Here is an 18,905-nt window from a genome sequence, read left to right as displayed (position 1 = left end):
AGAAGCCACCGCACACAGTCCTGGCACGCACCTGCGTCCTCGGACAGCCGGACCGCCATCGCCATGACCGTTAAGAAGTCGCCTTCGTCGTTACTGAAGTCCCGGAAGATGTCGAGCAGCCCTCGGGCGATGACCTGACTGGAGAGACAGGAGATGACACAGAGTCACGGAGCCGCACTGACCACGGGCACGTGGGCCACGGGCAGGTGACGTGCCCGGGAGCAAGGGGAAGTCAGCAGCCCCCGTCCGGAGGGAGGAGAGCCTGTCTAGGAACAGCCAGCGCGGGTCAACATCCTACGGGGACAGGGCTGTCTCCCCAAGTCCGGAGGTCACTGGAGGTCAAAACCGTCTACTGGGATAAGGGAAAATCTTTTCTCCTTTACTGACTGATTCCCAGGCCTACACAGACTCGGGACGGAGGTCCTACGACAGTGGGAGGGAATTAAAGGACGAATACATGCAGAAGGAAAAGGCCCGAAGAGGTACCGATGGCCGTATCTCAGTCTCGACGGCCTCTGCCCACTATGTGCCAGCAGCATGCCCTGGCCGCCCCTACCCCATGATGGGACAACAAAAAACATCTCCAGACACTGCCGGAGGTCCACTGGAGACCAGATGTCCCCTGGGTGAGAAACATCACAGCAGAGGACTTGGGCACAAGCTACAAGAAAGCTATCTGTACTTTATCCGCAGCTCTTCCGTAAATCCAAAGTTATTTCAAAATAAAGTTTAAAGACAGAACAAAACACAAAGATTTTCTTAAAAAACCACAGTGAGGTAACACTAAACCCAGAAAGGAAAATAATTATATCAAGAAGACCTAGTGCTGGCAAAAATATAAAGCAACAGGAATGTCTGTGCCAAACAGCCAAGGTGATGTGGAAAACAATTTAACAATTTCTCAAAAAGTTAAATGCACACTTATCATTCAACCCAACAAGTCCCTCCTGGGCATTTACCCAAATGACAGGAAAAAGTACGTTTACACGGACTTGTACGCAAATGTTCATATTAGCATTATTGGTAATAGTCACAAAATGGAAAAATCCCGATGTGCGTTCACTGGGGAGTAGGAGTGTGCATAAAATACGGGCCATCTATACAAGGGAACACGACTCAGCAACAAGATGTGTGACAGCAGCCACAAATTTCCACGCATAAGTAAAAGCGGCCAGACAGAAAAGACCATACACCACGTGATTTCATTATGTGAATTCCAAAAAAAGGCAAAATGTTAGCATCAAAAGACCCATCAGGGGCTTGCCTGCTCCCGCAGCAGTGAGGACGGGGGGAGGACTGACCGCAAAGGGGCAGACGAGGGGGTGATGGAAACGCTCAGACTTGAGGATGGTGACAGACACGTGACTTACACGCTCACCCAGTCCAGGTCCCTGGACACTTTAAAGGGGGTGAGTTTTACTGCATGAAAAATATGCCTCAATAAAGCTGTTTTATTTTTTCTGTTTTTTTTTTTTTTTTTCCAATTACAGTTGACATTCACTATTACTTTATATTAGTTTCAGGTGTATGGCATAGATACATGCACCCCTATGTTCACTGCAGTATTATTTGCAATAGCCAAGATATGGAAGCAACCTAAGTGCCCACCAACACACAACTGGGTAACGAAGATGTGGTACGCATATGCAATGGAATACTGCTTGGCCATAAAAATGCTATCTACCGTTGATGACAACATGGGGGTGTAATGCTAAGTGAAGTGAGTCAGACAGAGAAAGACAAATACCTATGACTTCACTTACATGTGGAATCCAAAGAACCATATAAATGAACAAACGCAGAAGCAAACGCATAGATGCGAACTGACGCTTGCCGGATGGGGGGGGAGGCGAAGGGATTAAGGCGTACCCGCCGGTAATTACGGTCACGGGGATGTAGGGTACGGCACAGCGAATGCAGCCAATAATCCTGTCGTAAGTATGCGTGGTGCCCGGTGGGCAGTGGACTGAATTACACACACGTCTAACCACTGCGCTGTACATCGACAAAGCTGTTTTAAACAAAGACACTGGTGAAGGGAAATCCATGTGAGAGGCGGTGGCTTACGGCGGCCTGTGTGAGAACAGGGAGCGGCACCCCGACAACTGGAAAGGAACCCCTACCTGCCTCTGGCCGCCCCCGAGTTCCTGACAGTGCAGAAACGACACACGTCATTTCTGGCCATGCTTCTGGAGAATGAGCTGAAGTCAAAAACCCGCCTTGATTTGCAGGAAAAGAAGATGAGAAATGTGAAATCGAAGAGGCAGTCTTTTGGCCCAGAATACTCCAGGAAGAAATCCATCAACTCGAGTCCGTCCACAGAGAGACTTACACGCCCCCTGGGATGCAAGGTCGAGATCTGGCAGCCAGGAGGTTTGGGAAAGTCGAAGCAGACACTGTAAAGTCGCCGATTACGTTTCACGGGGCCACGTTCACATCGGCTTCCCCTGGGAAATCAAGAAACTAAGACCCTCGATCCACTTCAAGGGTCACGGAGTGGGTAGAAAGAGCTGCATCCAGACTCGAGCGGTCGCAAGGGACCTGCCCTCTGAAGGACAGCGAGGAAAGGAGGGAGAGCGAGCCGTGAGGCAGGGACGAAGCCTCTGCAGCGAGTACAGATGAGAGACTCACACCAACTGCAGCGTTGGCACCGCCTCCTAGGAAGAGCCGGCGCCTCTGCCGGAGTGACCCGGGGAGGTCAGAGAGAGGAGCGGGGGCCAGAAGCGTCGGCCTCAGCACTGCCCACTGTCAGCTATGCCAACGGCAAGAAGAGAGGGCGCCCGCGGTGCCTCAGGCAAGGGTCACGGCGAGCCGACGCGGGCACACACGGTGAGCTCAGGGCGCGGCACATGGCAAGCCCCCCGGCGTGCGGCCTACCTACCATGCAACATAAGCAAAGAGCTGCGATCCGAACGCCCATCGGAAGAGGGGACTGTCAATGCATTATGTCACATCCATGCTCTGGCACACTAGACGGCCATTCTCAAAGGTGCCTGGAGACCCCACTAAGTCAGCAAAATGCCCATGACACGTTACACGAAAAAACAAGAATTTCACACACAGTATGAGCCCTTTTCTTTACACAAGCTATGTTTACGAATGTGTGTGCAATACACGTACCCACATAAACACACACAAACACTCAGGGAGAAGCCTGGAAGGGTGCACACTGAACTGTTCACAGTCGTCACCTGAGACTGTGGGGGGGGGGGGAGGGAACCCTCCCTATTTAACACCTAAAACTGCTCAATGTTTCAACAAGCAAGTATTATTTTTGTATTTTTTAAAATACAAAGAAAAAAGGTGGCTCAACTCTACAGGGCATCGTTCCCCGGACACGCAGCCGTGGAAGGACCCCTTCCCTCTCTGTCCCTCTGTCCCTCAGCCACGTGCACAGCTACAGCCATGGGTCCAGCCCAGGTGACTCTCGACTCGGGGCAAGAAGCTGGGGGTTCCAGGCCCGGCCCCGAAGGAGCCCCAGTCAGGGCTGAGTGGAGAGCAGCAGGGGCCAGGGAGACGAGGGGTCAGGGCATCGGCCAGATGTCGCACCTCGCCCCAGGACTCGGCAGAGGGCGAGAACGTGCTGACGGTCCCTGCACGGGCGAGGCAGGCTCGGTGGTCACGGAGCACGGGACTCTACTCTCTGCTGAACTGTTCTGTAAACCTAACATTGCTCACGAAAATCAAGTGTTAATTAGAGAAAAAAAAAGTCAGTGAAATAAAGAGTTTTTCAGACAAACAAAAGCTGTGGGAATTCACGGACAGCAGCCTTGTACTAACGAGAATTGTTAACGGAAGTTCTCGAGGCAGAAGGATACCTGATGGAAATGAACGTTTTACAGAAAGAAATAAAAAGCATAAAAAGCACGAGAATGGTCAAAATAATGGCCAAAAGGGGTTTTCTCGTTTTAATTGCCTTAAAAGATAGCTGACTATTTAAAGGAAACAGAGTAACAAGGTATTGCAGAGTTCGTAACGTGTAGAAGGAAAACGCAGGAACACAGTGGCAGGGAAGGACAAGCAGAGGAATCGGGGTGGGGGGGGCAGCGCGGCAAGGTTCGCCCGCGTCTTACACTGTGCAAAGCGGGCGCGAAGCAGCGTGATTTTATTTGAATATACGTTGTGATGAGTTAAAAAAAGTTTATTATAACCGCTAGAATAACCAGTAATATTTTTTAAGAGGTATGACTAATAAGCCAATAGTGGAGATAAACTGGAATTGTTTTTAAAAATTAGTTTTTCTTATCTACGGCCACGCCACCCTGAACAAGCCCGATCCCATTGGATCTCGGAAGCTCAGCAGGGTCGGGCCTGGCTAGCACTTGGATGGGAGACCACCTAGGAAGACCAGGTGCTGCAGGCATAAAAAATACAAAATAAAAATAAAAATAATAAAAATAAGGGATTGTAAGCTGACAAGGTCTTTGCAATATGTGAAATCAACCAAGGGTTGTCTCCCCTGAAAAATAAATTAAAAAAGAAAAAAAAAGTTAGTTTTTCTTAAAAAGGCAGGAAAAGAGGAAAATAGTGAGAAGAGTTGAGACAAACAGAAAACAAACAGCCAGATGGGAGATTCACGGGGAAGCACGCCAACAGTGACGTCAAAGGGAGACGGTCTAAACGTTCAAATCCAAAGGCAGAGGTCCGAAACCGGGTTTAAAAAAGGTAAGACCCAACTATGTACCTTCTGTAATGACCACACTTCAAATGTAAGACACAGATGGTTAAAAATAAATGGACAGAAACATGCCACGCAAACACCAAAGCTGGAATGGGTATGTTGACATCGGACGCAGTAAGCTTCGGAAAAAGGAGTATTAACCGGCAATAAAGAAGGACATTACGTAATGATAAAGAGATGAACTTATTTAAGAAAACAGAATAATACTAGATATGTATGCATACGAGAATAGAGCTTCAAAATACACAAAACAAAAACTGTAAGAACCGTAAGAAAAATAGATCTATCCATAATCGTAGTTGCGGATTACAACGCTCCTCCTCACAGTTAACTGAACGATGCTTTCAACCGATCTGACCTAACTGACATCTATAAGACACTCTACCCCAAAGCACTGAGTTTCATACTCTTTTCAGTGCACATGGAACATTCACCAAGTTAGAGCAGATTCTGAGCCCTAAAACAAATCCTATCAAATTTTACAAAGGGGAAATAATACGAAGTATATTCTCTGACAAAAAAAGGACAAACTGAGACTCAAATAACAGAAAGATACCTGGAAGATTCTCGAATATTTGGAAATTAAACAACACACTCCTAAATAACTCATTGGTCAAAGGAAAAATCATTATGAATGTCAAAAATACTTTATACTGAAAGGCAGTGAAAGTATGAAGTATCAGAGCTTGATGCAGCAAATATAATACTTAAGTACTTACAGTACTCGACAGCAATTTTACAATGTAAAATGCAGATGTTACAAAAGAAAGGCCCAAAAAGTAGTTAAACATCCCTCACAAGAAAAAAAAAAAAAAAGAACAATTAAATCCCTCCCACCCCTACCCCCGAAATCTCCAAGGAAAATAATGCAGGTTAGAGCACAAATTATTGAACTAGAAAGTAAACATGCAGTAGAAAATATCGAAGACAAAACTTGGTGCTTTGAAATAACTAATGAAATTGCTAATCTTCTGGAAAGAATTATCTAGGAGAAAATAAGAGAAAAGGCAACAATAACCAATAACAGGATGAAAAATGGGGCCATACTACAGATTTCACAGATAATCAAAGAAAATTGTCATTTTCCAACACACAACGAAGCAACAGATCTAAGTGATGATTGCCCGTGACTACTAAGATCCCGAGATGATGACCAGTGAGGAATTTGTAACGAAGGCGTCGGACACTGGAGCCACTTGCTCAGTCTGAACACCCTACAAGTGCGACGACCAGGCACTATTTCCCAATGCCCTATGACAAGTACACAAAACTACCTGTGAAGCACTGTTTAAAAAAGAAAAATGGAAGCGGAATCTAATCCAGTGTCTAAGTGTAACTTTTGGTTTACAGAAAATACAGAAAACAAAGGAATATGATAAGTTACACATGAGAATAATGACCACCAAGTCCAGAATGTGGAAAATTCTACAAGACCAACGACCCCCTTCAACAAATAAATGATGTAGGGAGGAGATGAAGAATCAATTAGAGATTTAGAGAGATTTAACAAAAGGAAAAAAATTATAAACAAAAAAAGATACATCTACCTAATGAAATGTGTGGACCTTATTTGGATCATGATTCAGACAAACCAACCATAAAAAAGGCATGTTTGGGCCGGTCAGGGAAGATTGAACACAGACCGGTAGATTGGAAGACAGCATTGCTAATTTTGTTGAGTGTGATAATGGTACTGCAGTTAGATTTATAGATTTAAGTCTTTATCTGGATAAAAGAATATGGTGTCTGATTTCTTTTAAAATACACCAGCATAAAAGCACAAAACTTCTACCGAGAAAATGATTACATTTTATTGGGACATTAAAGAAAACCTAAATCAATGGCAAGATATACCGTGTTTATGGATTGGAAATCTAAATACTGTAAAGAAGGCAATTCTCTCCAAACTGACCCATAGATTCAATGTAAACCCAATCAAAATCTTAATAGGTATTTTGTCTTGTCTCGTTTTAATTAGAATCTGATGAGCTGATTTTGAAATGTATGGAAATGCAAAGGACCAAGAAAATCAAGTCACATCAGAGAAGGAAAACAAGGCGGGAAGTCTTGCTTGATCAAATATCAAGACTTAATCAACAATCTAAAGCAATGAAGGCAGCGGGGCATTGGCTGAGAGGAGGCCCGCAGGAAGAGGAGACAGTCCAGACGAAGACTGTCATCGACAGGTGCTGATCTTGACACAGGCGGCACCCCAGGGCACCAGGGAAAGGATGGATCTTTGATAAGCAGCACTGGGACAATCAGAAGAAGGAAGCTGGACCCCTCTTTCACACAATGAACCAAAATTAATATCAGACAGATTACAGGCCTGAGGTGAAAGAAAAAATAAAACTGAAGCCTTTAAGGCGATATAAAAGAATATGTTTATGATCTTGGGGTAAAGAAAGATATTTTTTAAAAGCTTTAAAATGCACTAAGGATAAAGGAAAACACTGACACATTTAACCACATTAAAATGAAGAGCCATAGGAGAGCTAAAACACACGTCACAGAATGAGAGAAGAGGTTTACCGTACACACCTGCCAAAGACATGAAATCGAGACTATACAAGGAACTCCTACAAACGAACAGGAAAAACGCAGACCATCTCAAATGCCCCCACCTCTTGCTCCAACAAAAGATTTAAACAGGAGCATTACCAAAAAAAGAAAGAGAGAGAGAGAAATGTCCAATAAACGTATGAAAAGGTGTTCAAACTGATAAGGAGACTACAAATTAAAATCACGAAGCGATATCATTATACACATGACCACACTACCAGACTGACTAAAATTCTGAAAGCTGACAACATTGGCTGGCAGATAAATTATAGGACAAAGGGAGGACGGTAAACTGTTGCACCCACTTTGGAAAAGTGGCACCGTCACTGAGGGAGAAGCTAAGGGCACCGCATCCATCACAGGGTTATTCTCTCCTGGGCACGTGCCCTACGGAAAAGCATCCCTCTGTGCACCCAGACACACATGCAAGATGGTCGCAGCACACCGCCCATGACGGAGTCCTGCGGCAGATGCGTGAGGTCAGTATCTCCCAGCAGCAGAACGGTTACAAAAGAACCGCCTCAAACTCCATGCAAAACCACCAGTAACACAGCCTCTACATGACGCCCTGTACTTCCAGTTCAGAAACAGTAAAATTACATCGTTTGGATGCAGATACTCCGGCGCTAAGTGCCCTGAGTAATGGCTGCATGGATCTGCTTCATAAAGATTCCTTAGACTTTAAGGGTATGTTTTATCCAATCGCCTGTATGTATTCTATTTCACAATAAAATAAATTTACAGAAAGTTGAAAAAAGATTAAAGAAAAATCATCTGATAATCTCAATAGATATAAAAGAAGTATTAAATGAAATTCAGACCTCACTGAGGATTTTTAAAAATTCTTAGTAAGTTTATTCCATAAACTAAATGACCTGCACTCTTCGAAAATGTCAACGATATCATGAAAGGCAAAGAAACTATTAGAGATGAAAGGAGACTAAAGAAACACAAAAATTAAATGCAATACAGGATGCTGGATTGATTCCAGACCTAAAAAACCTGATATAAAGGACACTATTAGGACAACTGGAAAGATTTGATTAAAATCTATGTATTAGATAACAGCATCATATTAAAGTTAAATTTTCTGATTTTGATAACAGTACGGATTATACAAGCGAACGGTGAATGTCTCTGTTCTCAGAAAAATGCACGCAGAAGTATTTAGAAGAAAGGCAATGTGATGTCTACAATTTACTTTCAAATGGTTCAGAAAAAAATGTAAAAATATAGAAGGAATGACAAATCAAATGTGCGAAATATTAATAATTAATGAGTAAAAGATATAAAAAATCTTCCTATTCTTGAAATTCTTCTGTGTAAAACTACTTCTAAAAGTTTAAAGATAATCTCTTAGCAAACAAGAAATATAAACCAGAATTATAAATTTTCTTAGGCTGTAAGAGGTAGCTACTAAAAATATAAAACAAGATAAGAGAAGAAGGAATTAAACTATCATTCTTCACAGACACCACCATTGTAGTATGTGGAAAACCCAAAGAATCCACAGGAAAGTTATTAAAATTAACCAGTAGTCAATGGAGACAAAAATCAAAATATAAACATCAATTTCATTTCAAAAAATAAGCAGCAATTAGAATATTAATGTCAAGAAATGATACAATTTACATTAGCATAAAAGGTCATCTAGAACTAAACCTAACAAGATGCAGAAGGCCTCCACAACAGAAAGACACGTAGCAGAGCTTCGCAGTCGTTTCTGTGTGTACACAGAGAGACATGCACACACACAGAGAAAAACTGGAGAAAGTCTTTAAAAATGAAAGGACTGGAAAGTCAAATATTGTAGCAAAGTCAATTGTTCAGAAATTGTTTTGTAGATGCGATGCAATTCCGACCAAAATCCCAATAGGTTTTGTCTTCCTAGAAGTTGATGAGCTGGTGCTAAAAGGCATTAGGAAGTGCAAAGGGCCGAGAACGGCCGGTCAGCCTTGGAAGAACGAAGGGGGAGGACTTCCTCTACCCGAGACCACTTTGATAACACTGCGGTGACTGCGACAGTGTGGTACCGGTACAGTGACAGGTAAACGGGCCATCGAGCCGATGAGAAGGTCCAGAAGTAGACACCGGATTTAAGACAAAGGTGACAACGCAGAGCACAGGTAACGGACAGTGCTCTGGACAAATAGCATGAGGTCAACCGGACACCGCGCGGAGGGAATGACACCCGAGTCCCACCTCACGCCACGCGCAAACAGTAAAGCCATTCCCGGCGGGCCACAGGCCCAAACGGGAGAGGTCGAGCAAATGAAGGCTCAAATACGCAACGAAAGAAACTCTCTCGGCAGCCTTGGGGGAGGCGAACGTTTCTCATACACGACAGGAAAAGCACTAATCATAAAAGAAAAAACCGATAGGTCGTGAACTCCATTTAAATTAAGAATTGCTCATCAAAAGACACCGTTCAGAGTACCCTCATTTCCCAATCTATAAAATTGGGATAATAACTGACTCACTCAGTAGCAATTGCTGAGAGCCGCTGTGATTTAATAAATGTAAAGGCACAGAATACAAATTTTTAAAAGTAAGACAGAATGGAAGGTAGGCGAGAGCCTCAGGATCACACACCCTTCTCGGAGGAAGGGTGTCGCCGGGGGGAGACAGGACGGGAGGCAGGCAGAGCCAGAACGAGAGACCGCGAGGGTCTGTGTGTGGAAGGGAAGAGCATGTGCGGTGGGCAAGAAGGACGGCACAGAGGACAGACGGCAGGCCGGATGGGGGGGGGCAGGGAGAGACTGGAGGGAAGACGCTCCAGATCCAGGTGTGGGCGGGTCGCAAACTGAAAGAGATGCCTCGGTTTCTGCTTTCTTCATGAAGAGTCGAGGTCATCTGCATCATCTAGCCCGGGGTAGACGGCCACCAGCACCGTAGGCGTGACAACAGAACGTGGCAGGACCAGCTGCGCCCGAGCCCCGGGGGCACGGTGCGGTCGAAACACAGAGCTGGCGAGACCCGCTCCATGTGGCTTCCCACGCCGCGGCGCGCTTCCTCGCCTGAGCACGGGCAGGACAAACACGCACGGCAGCCCTCGCGCCGGCGACGCCACCGCGTTTCATCACCCTGTGCCTCTGCCTTTCTGCGTGGTCGGAAAAACAGTAATCGAGAATAGCGGAAAATCCGAACATAATGGTGCCATTCAGACGGGATCCCAGCATCCGGGAGAGCGCCCGCGCTCCGTCTCGCCCGGGAGCCCCTCGAAGAGCAGCCGCCTGTGTCCACGCCAACCAGACGTCAGCGCGAGGGCGGGCTGGGCTTACCGGTTGAAGACATTGTCGCTGAAGGCATACTTCTCCAGGCGAGTGAGGGGGGGCAGGTGGCCCTGGCCGGGGATGTCCAGGAACGCCGTGGCCCTCATGCTGTCGCAGTCTGGACCGCAGTCTTCAAAGCCATCTGAGAGGGAAGACAGGAGAAGCACTCGTGAGTGCGCAGCTATGACAAGTCACACCTGGGCCTCGCAGCACACCTGCCCCTTTCCCAGCCACTTCCAGCTGCAGCCCGAGAACTGGAAACTTGACGATTCACCTAAAACGAAGGGACGCCGCCCGCACCGGGGCACTCAGAAGTACGCAAAGCAGCTCACCCGAGAAGACGGACACGGAGTCCCAGGCAAACAGGCAAACAAACAAATTGGACCCGGTAGGCAAGAATCGGACAGAAAGCCCACCTACATCTTGTCTTGTCGGCAGCCGCACCCGCTGTGTGACATCCATTCCCATGGGCCCACACCCCTGGCGACACACAAGCAGACCCGTCACGTGGACGTCTAACGGGTCCCTCCAACTCACACCGGCCAAACATGAGGCGCCGGTCGCAGTGACCCTCCCTCCAAGCCGCTCTGCCCGTCACCCCCGAGGGCGGGCACCCCCTCCCGCCAGTGCGGGGGGTGGCAGCGCCCACAGGCTCTGGAATGGAACAAACCCTACTACTACCTACCAGCTGTGTGACCAAAGTGACTTAACCCGTCTATACTTCCATGTTCTCCCGTGTAGGGCGGATATAAAACCTCGCCCTTGCCCTGGCCGACCTTGACCCTGGCCCCTAGCCTCACGCAGCCACGCTCCAGGGCTGCACACGCCTCCCTTGCACCCCTTGCACCAAAACTGCTGGTACGAGAACACGAAGGCTTCCTACCGGGCAGACGGGAAAACCACGGCTCATTCAGGCAACGTAACTGGGAAGAGTTTAAAATGACAGACGACATGTTTGTGCCTAGGTGCCTACTTTTCTTTAAAATGCTAACTACATTTTTTTCTCAACTAATCTTTTAGTCTAGTACTTAGAGTCTATTAAAATTTTGCACTGTATAAATTACTTAGAATTTTAATAAAGAATTATACATGTGTAGGAAAACTACGTGACATAATCAAATACGTTGTCTGACTGCAGGATCCCTGCAGGGGGTGGTGACTGGGCCACACTGGGCCACAGCTGGCTTGACTACAGTCGGCCCGTTGTCACGAGGTGATGAGCCAGCCAGTCCCGCACAGCCAGTCACGGACAGCGCTGGCGGTCACCGACCATGCTGGTGGTCACGGACAGCGCTGGCGGTCACCGACCATGCCGGCGGTCACCGACCATGCCGGCGGTCACAGACGCGTGCCAGGGGTCACACACAGCTTTAGAACCTAGTGGTGTCCACAGACATACCTACTCAAAACTTTTCATACAGGATCAGGGGTTTCAAAAGTCCCTCCAAGGTTAAGAACTGCTGCTTTAAAGTAACAGAAAATGCCTAGGCACCTGTCAAAAAACTCTGTTTAATCAGAGAACCAAAGAAATTACAGTTCCACAAAAGAATAATTGTTCCTGGAGAGTGTTAACGGTTCTACTACACTAACTACATTAAACTACACTAATGACAGACAAGGAAATAAAAGCCGTAATGTAACCCGCAGGATGCTGGATGACCGCTAACCTTTGCTGGTTACGTCCCAAGAGGCAGGAGCTGTGCTCAGCGTCCTGCCCGGCAGCAGCTCACCGGACCCCCACAGCCACCAGCCTATCCCCAAATTTCTGTGCAGGAAACCGAAGCTGAGAAGCTGAGAAAGCTGCCCGAGGTCACGCGGCTGAGCTAGGCAGCCTGAACTTGAACTCAGTCAGACTCCAGCACTACGCTGCGCCACGAGAGGACACCGAAATTTTAAATTTTTGAAGAAATTTTTTAAGAAATCTCTCCCACCTACCTGTGTGCCTTCCCTTAGTACCCCTCCCGCCCGCCCCCCTCCCCTGCCCAGGTAACCCAGCACTGTCCCTAAGAGCCCTCCCCTGACCCTGGGGGGAAGGCCTGCCTTTGGTTACAGACTCTCCTGGGGCTATGGGTTCTCTGCCCTGGCACTGAGACCGGGTTTTGTGACAGCTCCGTGAAGGTGTCGTAACCCCAGAACCCAGGCCAGTACCTGACGAGCGCAAGTACTCAAAGAAACGTAGTGAAATGAAGAAATGATACCATCAAAATACATGTAAATGAATGAAAACAAACATGAGAAGAGAGAACGTTATAACACAGAATCCTAAAGCAGCAGGAAGGAGCCTTATAACATGCCCCAATACATTCTCTAATAGCAGATGCGCCCCTAGAGCCTGCAGCGGAATGGGGTTCTCAGAACCTACACGTTCTGCCTTCCAGCGCAGTGCTCTTTCAAGACATGTGCAAAAACCCCATGAAAACGAAGCCCGAGGGAGCGGCAAAGCTGAAGGTGCGGCCTACGGCCCACGGCAACAGAAGGAAAAGGAGGACGGAGAAGGGGAGAAGGCGGCTTCCCTTTCCCGCCCAGTCGCAGCTTACACAGCCAGACGGCCAGGCCAGAATCAATGAAAGGAGTTCTCAGGCGACAGGCCCAACAGGACTGAGGTCCTTCAGAGAAGGGACAGAAACAGTGAGGCCTAGGACTTCACTGCCAGGAGGGCTCCAGCCACAGAGGAAGTGCGAGGGGGCCGGCGACGCGGGTTTGCAGGGGAGGGAGCCGCAGAGCTCAGCCGAAGGGCGCTGGAGGTTGTTGACTGAGCACCGATCTGGCACTTAGTTGCGGGACTAAATGGGTCTACACTGAAGCCTTCTCTGGACCCGCCTAACAGAGCTTCAAGCCAAGCACCGAGGGAGCCAGCACACCCCAAGCAACTTATCCACAAGTAATAGCAAAATCCCGTATTATTGGGTTTATACAGTGTGCACAGTAAAATCTAACCATCCAAAAGTCTTAATGCCTAGCATCGAATCAAATATTACCAAGCATGAAAGGAAACCATATAACGTGACCAGCACCAGGAAAAGTGAATAAACAGAAAAAGTCTGATAAATGTCAGATATGATGGAATTAATAGAAAATGGTCTTTCAACGGCAATTAAAAGAATGCCCCATCTGTTCCAGAAAGACAGGATGATACTGAAGACAGAAACGGAAATACAAAAAGGCACCTAAATGGGCTGAAAAGCACTGTTAGTTCTTGCTCGACTCTGCCTACTGGCCTGCCAACCCGGGTATCTGCCTTCCAGGCAGACGTTCCTCTACCTCACGGCAACAAAGAGTAAACTGACGTCCTGACTTCCATTCTAACAGCAGTCCTCTTCTCCACCCGCATCATTACCTCCCCAGCCCAGGGCAGATGCACAGAGGAGCATCGCTGGGTGACGTCTGAACACCGGTCGCCGGGTTTCCAACGACGTGAGTGTTGCTGCAGAGGAGGGAACTCCCTCCCACCAAACAAAGCCAAATGAAACAGAACACACACCCACAGGAATTCGGGTAAAATGTTTTTAAATATAGGAAGGCAGGAAGGACATCCCCAGTGACAAAAAGCTAGAAATCAGAACGAGAGCAGTTAGCAGACGTTGACATCCTACAATCAACATTTAAGACCTAGATACAGGGCTGAGGCACTGGATTTCTGATGCCCACGTGGCAATAAAAGATATGGGTAGTGAATCTGAAACCAAGCCCTCAATATGAGACAGCTGTGGGAAGGAGACCACAGCTAGGGATGGTCGTGGGAGGAGGGGTAATCTCTCTTGAAAAATCAAAACCACAGGCCTGTATGACCTATGACTGCAGAGTCCAGATTTATACCACCTGCAAAATGCAGGAGCCCCACACTGAGCTACTGAGAGGCTCACCGTCCACATCTGTTCTGACTCCAAGCAGCCCAGGAGAAGCAAATGAGAACCTGCTCTGAAGAGACTTTCACAATCGAATAAGCATGGAACGTCATAAAACAATCCCTGCTGAAGATAAATAGGCAATAAAAAATTTTCAAACTACACATGGTTACAAATCATCAAGAGGAAGAGTTAGCAGACACAACAAACAAGAATTTGCAACCCCAGATTAGAAATATTAGAAAAATCTGAAATGGACTACCAAATAATTATGCACAGAATGTGTAGGATTTAAAAAAAAAAATAGATATAATGAAAAAAGAGAAGACTAAGAGATGTTAGGAGCGGGTACAGTTGAGAAAGAACCAAGTAGATATGAAAAAAAAAAAAAGACAATAATTAAAAACTCAGTAGTTAGCTTAAGAAGTAGTTTAGACACAGCTCAAGAGAGAGTTAGTGAGCTGGAAGACTGGTCTGACAAATCACCCAGAACATTGCACAGAAAAACAAAGAGCTGGAAAACACAGAACAGCAATTAAAGCACTTGAAGAAGAGAATGCTGAGGTCTAAAATAAATCCAACAGGAATTACAGGCAGGATCAGCGAAAATGGGAAGAGGCGATATTCAAAGAAATAACAGCTTACAATTTTCCAAAACGAAAAAAAGATGAATATTCAATTTGAACTGAATGATTAACAAATCCATACTTAGACTGTAGAACAATGACCAAAAAAAAAAAAAGTATCTAAAGAAAACAGAAAACTTAAAGATTAAATCCCAGACCGCTCACTTAAAAGACACCAGAGGCTCAACATATGATCATTAGGCATGTGGGACCTTGAGCCAAAAAACCTGATTCTGAAATCCGGCTCTGCCCCTTATGAGGTAACTGGATAAATCTTATCTGATTGTGTTTCCTCACCCTAAAATGGATACCTACCTCCAATTACTACTGTAGTGTAGATTGACATCGGATAGTCACACAGACAGACACAGCATCTGATGCACATACACACTTCGAAAATATCGGCCGCCAGTATTCTTGTTAAATCACTGGGAAGGGGCCGGCGGCTCCCAGAAGGAAAGCCGCAGAGAGGGGTCACCTCTGTATTAAACTCGGCCCGAACTCTGGCGTAAGCCCTAACCCACGCGTCGGTGTGGCCAACTCCGCAGCAGAGTTACGGCTAGAGAACCAGACTGAGTCGGCACGCTGTCCAGCACGGGAGAGACGGAGGTAAGCGGCTCACGGTCAGCTGCTGAGACCCAAAGACGATGACCCTGACAGCAGCAGAGGAAAACAGTCGCTGCAAACAAGGGATGATGAGTCGAACCGCCAACTTCTCACCAGAAACGGCGACGGCAGAGGACCTTGGAATCACATCAAGGACTGAAAGAAAAAACTGTCAACCCACAACTCGATGAAGTGAAATATCCTCCAGGAATGAAGATAAAATACATTGTCAGATTAAAAGGAAAGACTAAGAATTTATTTTTAACACACCCTTTTAAACACAGCCGGCCCACATAGACTGTTAGAACCGGCAGAAGCAGCTCTGCAGGCTGAAGAGGGACGCTACCACTTGGAAACTTTGTCTTCAAACGGAATCAGGAGACTGGAAATGGCACGTATGTTGATAAATTTTTTAAACGATTCTTCCTTTTTATTTCCTTAAAGTATGTACGATAGTTTAAAGCAATACAAAGCAAAAATCATAACTTCGTATTGTGGAATTTATAACCTATGCAGATGTCCTGTGTAATGAACTCGATAAACCAAGGGAGGAGGGAACTCAATGGAACTATACGGTTGTCAGGTTTCAACGTTTTACACAAAGTGGTACACTATTAACTCTAAGTGGACTGTTTCTGCCACCGCGGCTCAACTGGGAGGCCCTTTAAACACTGGGACGGTGTCATATAAAGCCTGGAACACAACACACACTTAATAAATATTGGTTTCTATAGGAATCAGTCTCCTGAGACTCTGATTACCAGGATTCAATTCATGAGAGAACAGCACCCCCTGAGAAGGCCGAGAACATCTAGTTTCCACAAAACCAGATGCGAGGTACAGCAACTAGCCCGAAGCCACCTGGAGCTGCGCCCGCAAGAGTTACAAAGCACTGAGACACTTCTGAATTCATTTTTGCTTGCAAAGATGAGAGATCTTAAATGCGAGAACACGGGTCAAAAGCTATCGTGTGACTGCTAACAAAAAATAAACGATTTCTAACAATGTAAAGCACATGACTTAATCAAAAATATTTAATCGCAACAATATAGCAGACTTGAACTTTAGTAATTCATATTCTGTATGTAAGGAGGGGGAAGGGAGCAAATAGATGTAAAATTCGTCTAAGTGGTATGAAATCTGAATTACAGGGATTTCTGTTTTAAGAAATGGAGCTACAGTTTCAATTCCACCCAGAACAAGAAGCAGGGGCTGTAACCGGCATCTCCCGGGAGGGCTGTGCAGCTAACAGCTGGCCAGTGGCCGTTCGGAGCCAAACGGACTTGGCCTCCTCCACGCCATGGGTTGGGTCCACACTCTCTGACCCCAGCCGGCCAGGCTGCAAACTCACATCCGGTCACCGGGCCTCAGAACACGGGCAGCTTGGGACAGCATGTCCCCAAGTGTGCCGCATGGAAGGTACACTTACTCTCACTCAGTCACACAGTGGGAAAGTTATTCCCGCCTCAGGTCTCCAATTAAATCAAGGTCCCCTCCTGGCGCCAGTGTGTGCTCAACACCTTCCCTCAAACTGATTAATCTTCCTTTTCAATACGGAGCAGGTCTCAGGTTCAGGCTTCTGTGAATACAGTGTCTATCTGGATCTTCATGTCAGTTTATCTTTGTCTTATGTTTTAGTGACATTTCGTGTCCAGTAACTGATGCAAGTTTTCTAAAATGTGTTAAAAAAAAAAAGTTGATATAAACAAAAACACAGGTGATATACAGATATAGTAGAAATAAGAAAAGCAGGTCGCAGTGACTGACTTCTGAAAAATACCGGATGGGTGACATCTTAGAAAAGTGTCCCTTGCCACGACACCGCATTCACATGCAAATAGCAGCAAGTACAGAAATCAACTGTTGTTTTTTTTTTTTTAACACGGAGGTTAACATTTTCTCGTGTGAATCACCATCCCAGCCCCTTTCGAAATTAGAAAACCCTACCTGAGTCGACATTAATAAGGTTATCCGTGAGGTTATTACCATTTACCTGTAAATAGTATGTGTGTGAGATTTTCTGAACCGCGTCATGAAAGGACCCGTTTACTACCATGTAAGCATAAGCAGGGCTGGGAGTCCTTTCCCCCAGGGAGTGGAAACAGCCCGCGTTACCTTCTGGTCGGTGGCGAGGGCATCATGACCACGTATTGTGATTATCACCTCTTTCCATGACGTTTTGATTTTTTTTTTTTTTTTTTACTAAGTCTTCAAAGACAGACTAAATCAAACAAACCTGATGAACTATATAACAGAACAGGGTTTCTCGGCCTCAGCACCTCTGGCACGCTCATTCTGCTGTGGGGGCTGTTCCTCGCAGGGCATTCGCTAGATGCCAAGAGCACCCCCTCCCTAAGCTGTGACAATCAAAAATGTCTCCGGACACTGTCACACGTCCCTAGTTGAGAACTGCTGCAAAAGAGAAATGCCGAGGAAGCCCTGGTGAGCGGGCGGTCCCATAAACGGAGGGTCTCAGGTCGCAGCAACGATCGGGCCCACTGCTCCCTGCCCTGCCCCGCTCTCGCCTCCGGTCACGAAGCTCCTTGCTACAGCCAAACGCTGCAGTTATCTCGCTGGCTGAGAGCCGGCGCTCTGCATGGTGGCTCCTCTGCCTAGACCCCACCCTCGAGGCTCCACTTAACACCTGTGCGTACTCATTCTCCCGGCCAGATCCTCCCTGACCTCCACACTTTGAAATTGCAAGCCTCCCACCTCCTTCCCCTGATTACTTTTCTGTTTTTCCAGAGAACTTGTTACCTTCTAACTCACAGAACATTCACTTCCTGTGTTTACTGTTTATCAGCTGGTCCACTCCCCCACCTCCACCCTGCACCTGTGCCCAGGGCGAAATGGGTAACTGACTCATTGCTATGCCTGGCACACAGCAGGCACTCAATAAAAGTCGCCGAATGAATGAATGAATGGTGAAGATCTTCCAACCTGGCTTGCTGTGCCTCCTGACAGTGGTGGTAGCACAAAAAATGACTCCTGTTCTCAAAAAGAATTTTCTAGAATTTACATTTCTAGCCACTGCTCAGACAGCATGTCATCTGGTGATTGACTTGTCCACAAGAACAAGGAGTCAAGGTCTGCGTGTGCTCTTGTGAGAGGTCAATTACTCTGAGACCTGATAAGTCCAGGTCACGCAGAAGCTTCAGGAACCTTAAGCATTCAAGTTAGACAGGAACTATGAATATAAATAATTCCTTGTTCAAATGTTTTCGCTGTAATTTTCTCACTTTAAAAAAATGTTACCTACTCCATTCACGGAAGCTTAATGTCATGCAGAAAAGCAAAGCCTTAAGAAAATAGT

The 18,905-nt window shown here is 46.4% G+C and overlaps 1 protein-coding gene and 1 pseudogene across 4 annotated transcripts in view; one reads left to right on the top strand and one right to left on the bottom strand.

The window, feature by feature from the left end:
• Positions 1-18,905, bottom strand: part of LOC107500074 (serine/threonine-protein phosphatase 4 regulatory subunit 1) — a 62,718-nt gene that overhangs the window by 35,120 nt on the left and 8,693 nt on the right. For 2 of the 4 annotated variants that reach the window (XM_016124906.2, XM_036229233.1), the window contains 2 exons: positions 10,525-10,657; positions 32-138 (listed from right to left, as the gene is read on the bottom strand). In XM_016124906.2, coding sequence (XP_015980392.2) covers positions 32-138; positions 10,525-10,657 — 240 coding nt within the window. Of the gene's footprint in view, positions 1-31; positions 139-10,524; positions 10,658-15,301; positions 17,265-18,905 lie in introns of those variants that run through there. The other 2 variants (XM_036229234.1, XM_016124908.2) reach the window with 2 other exon arrangements.
• Positions 4,245-4,363, top strand: LOC118610350 (annotated as a pseudogene).

Source organism: Rousettus aegyptiacus, unplaced genomic scaffold (assembly GCF_014176215.1).
Source record: "Rousettus aegyptiacus isolate mRouAeg1 unplaced genomic scaffold, mRouAeg1.p scaffold_m13_p_12, whole genome shotgun sequence".
NCBI lineage: Eukaryota > Metazoa > Chordata > Mammalia > Chiroptera > Pteropodidae > Rousettus > Rousettus aegyptiacus.
The sequence above is the reverse complement of the archived record's forward strand: the minus strand, read 5'-3'. Positions and strand labels throughout refer to the sequence as shown.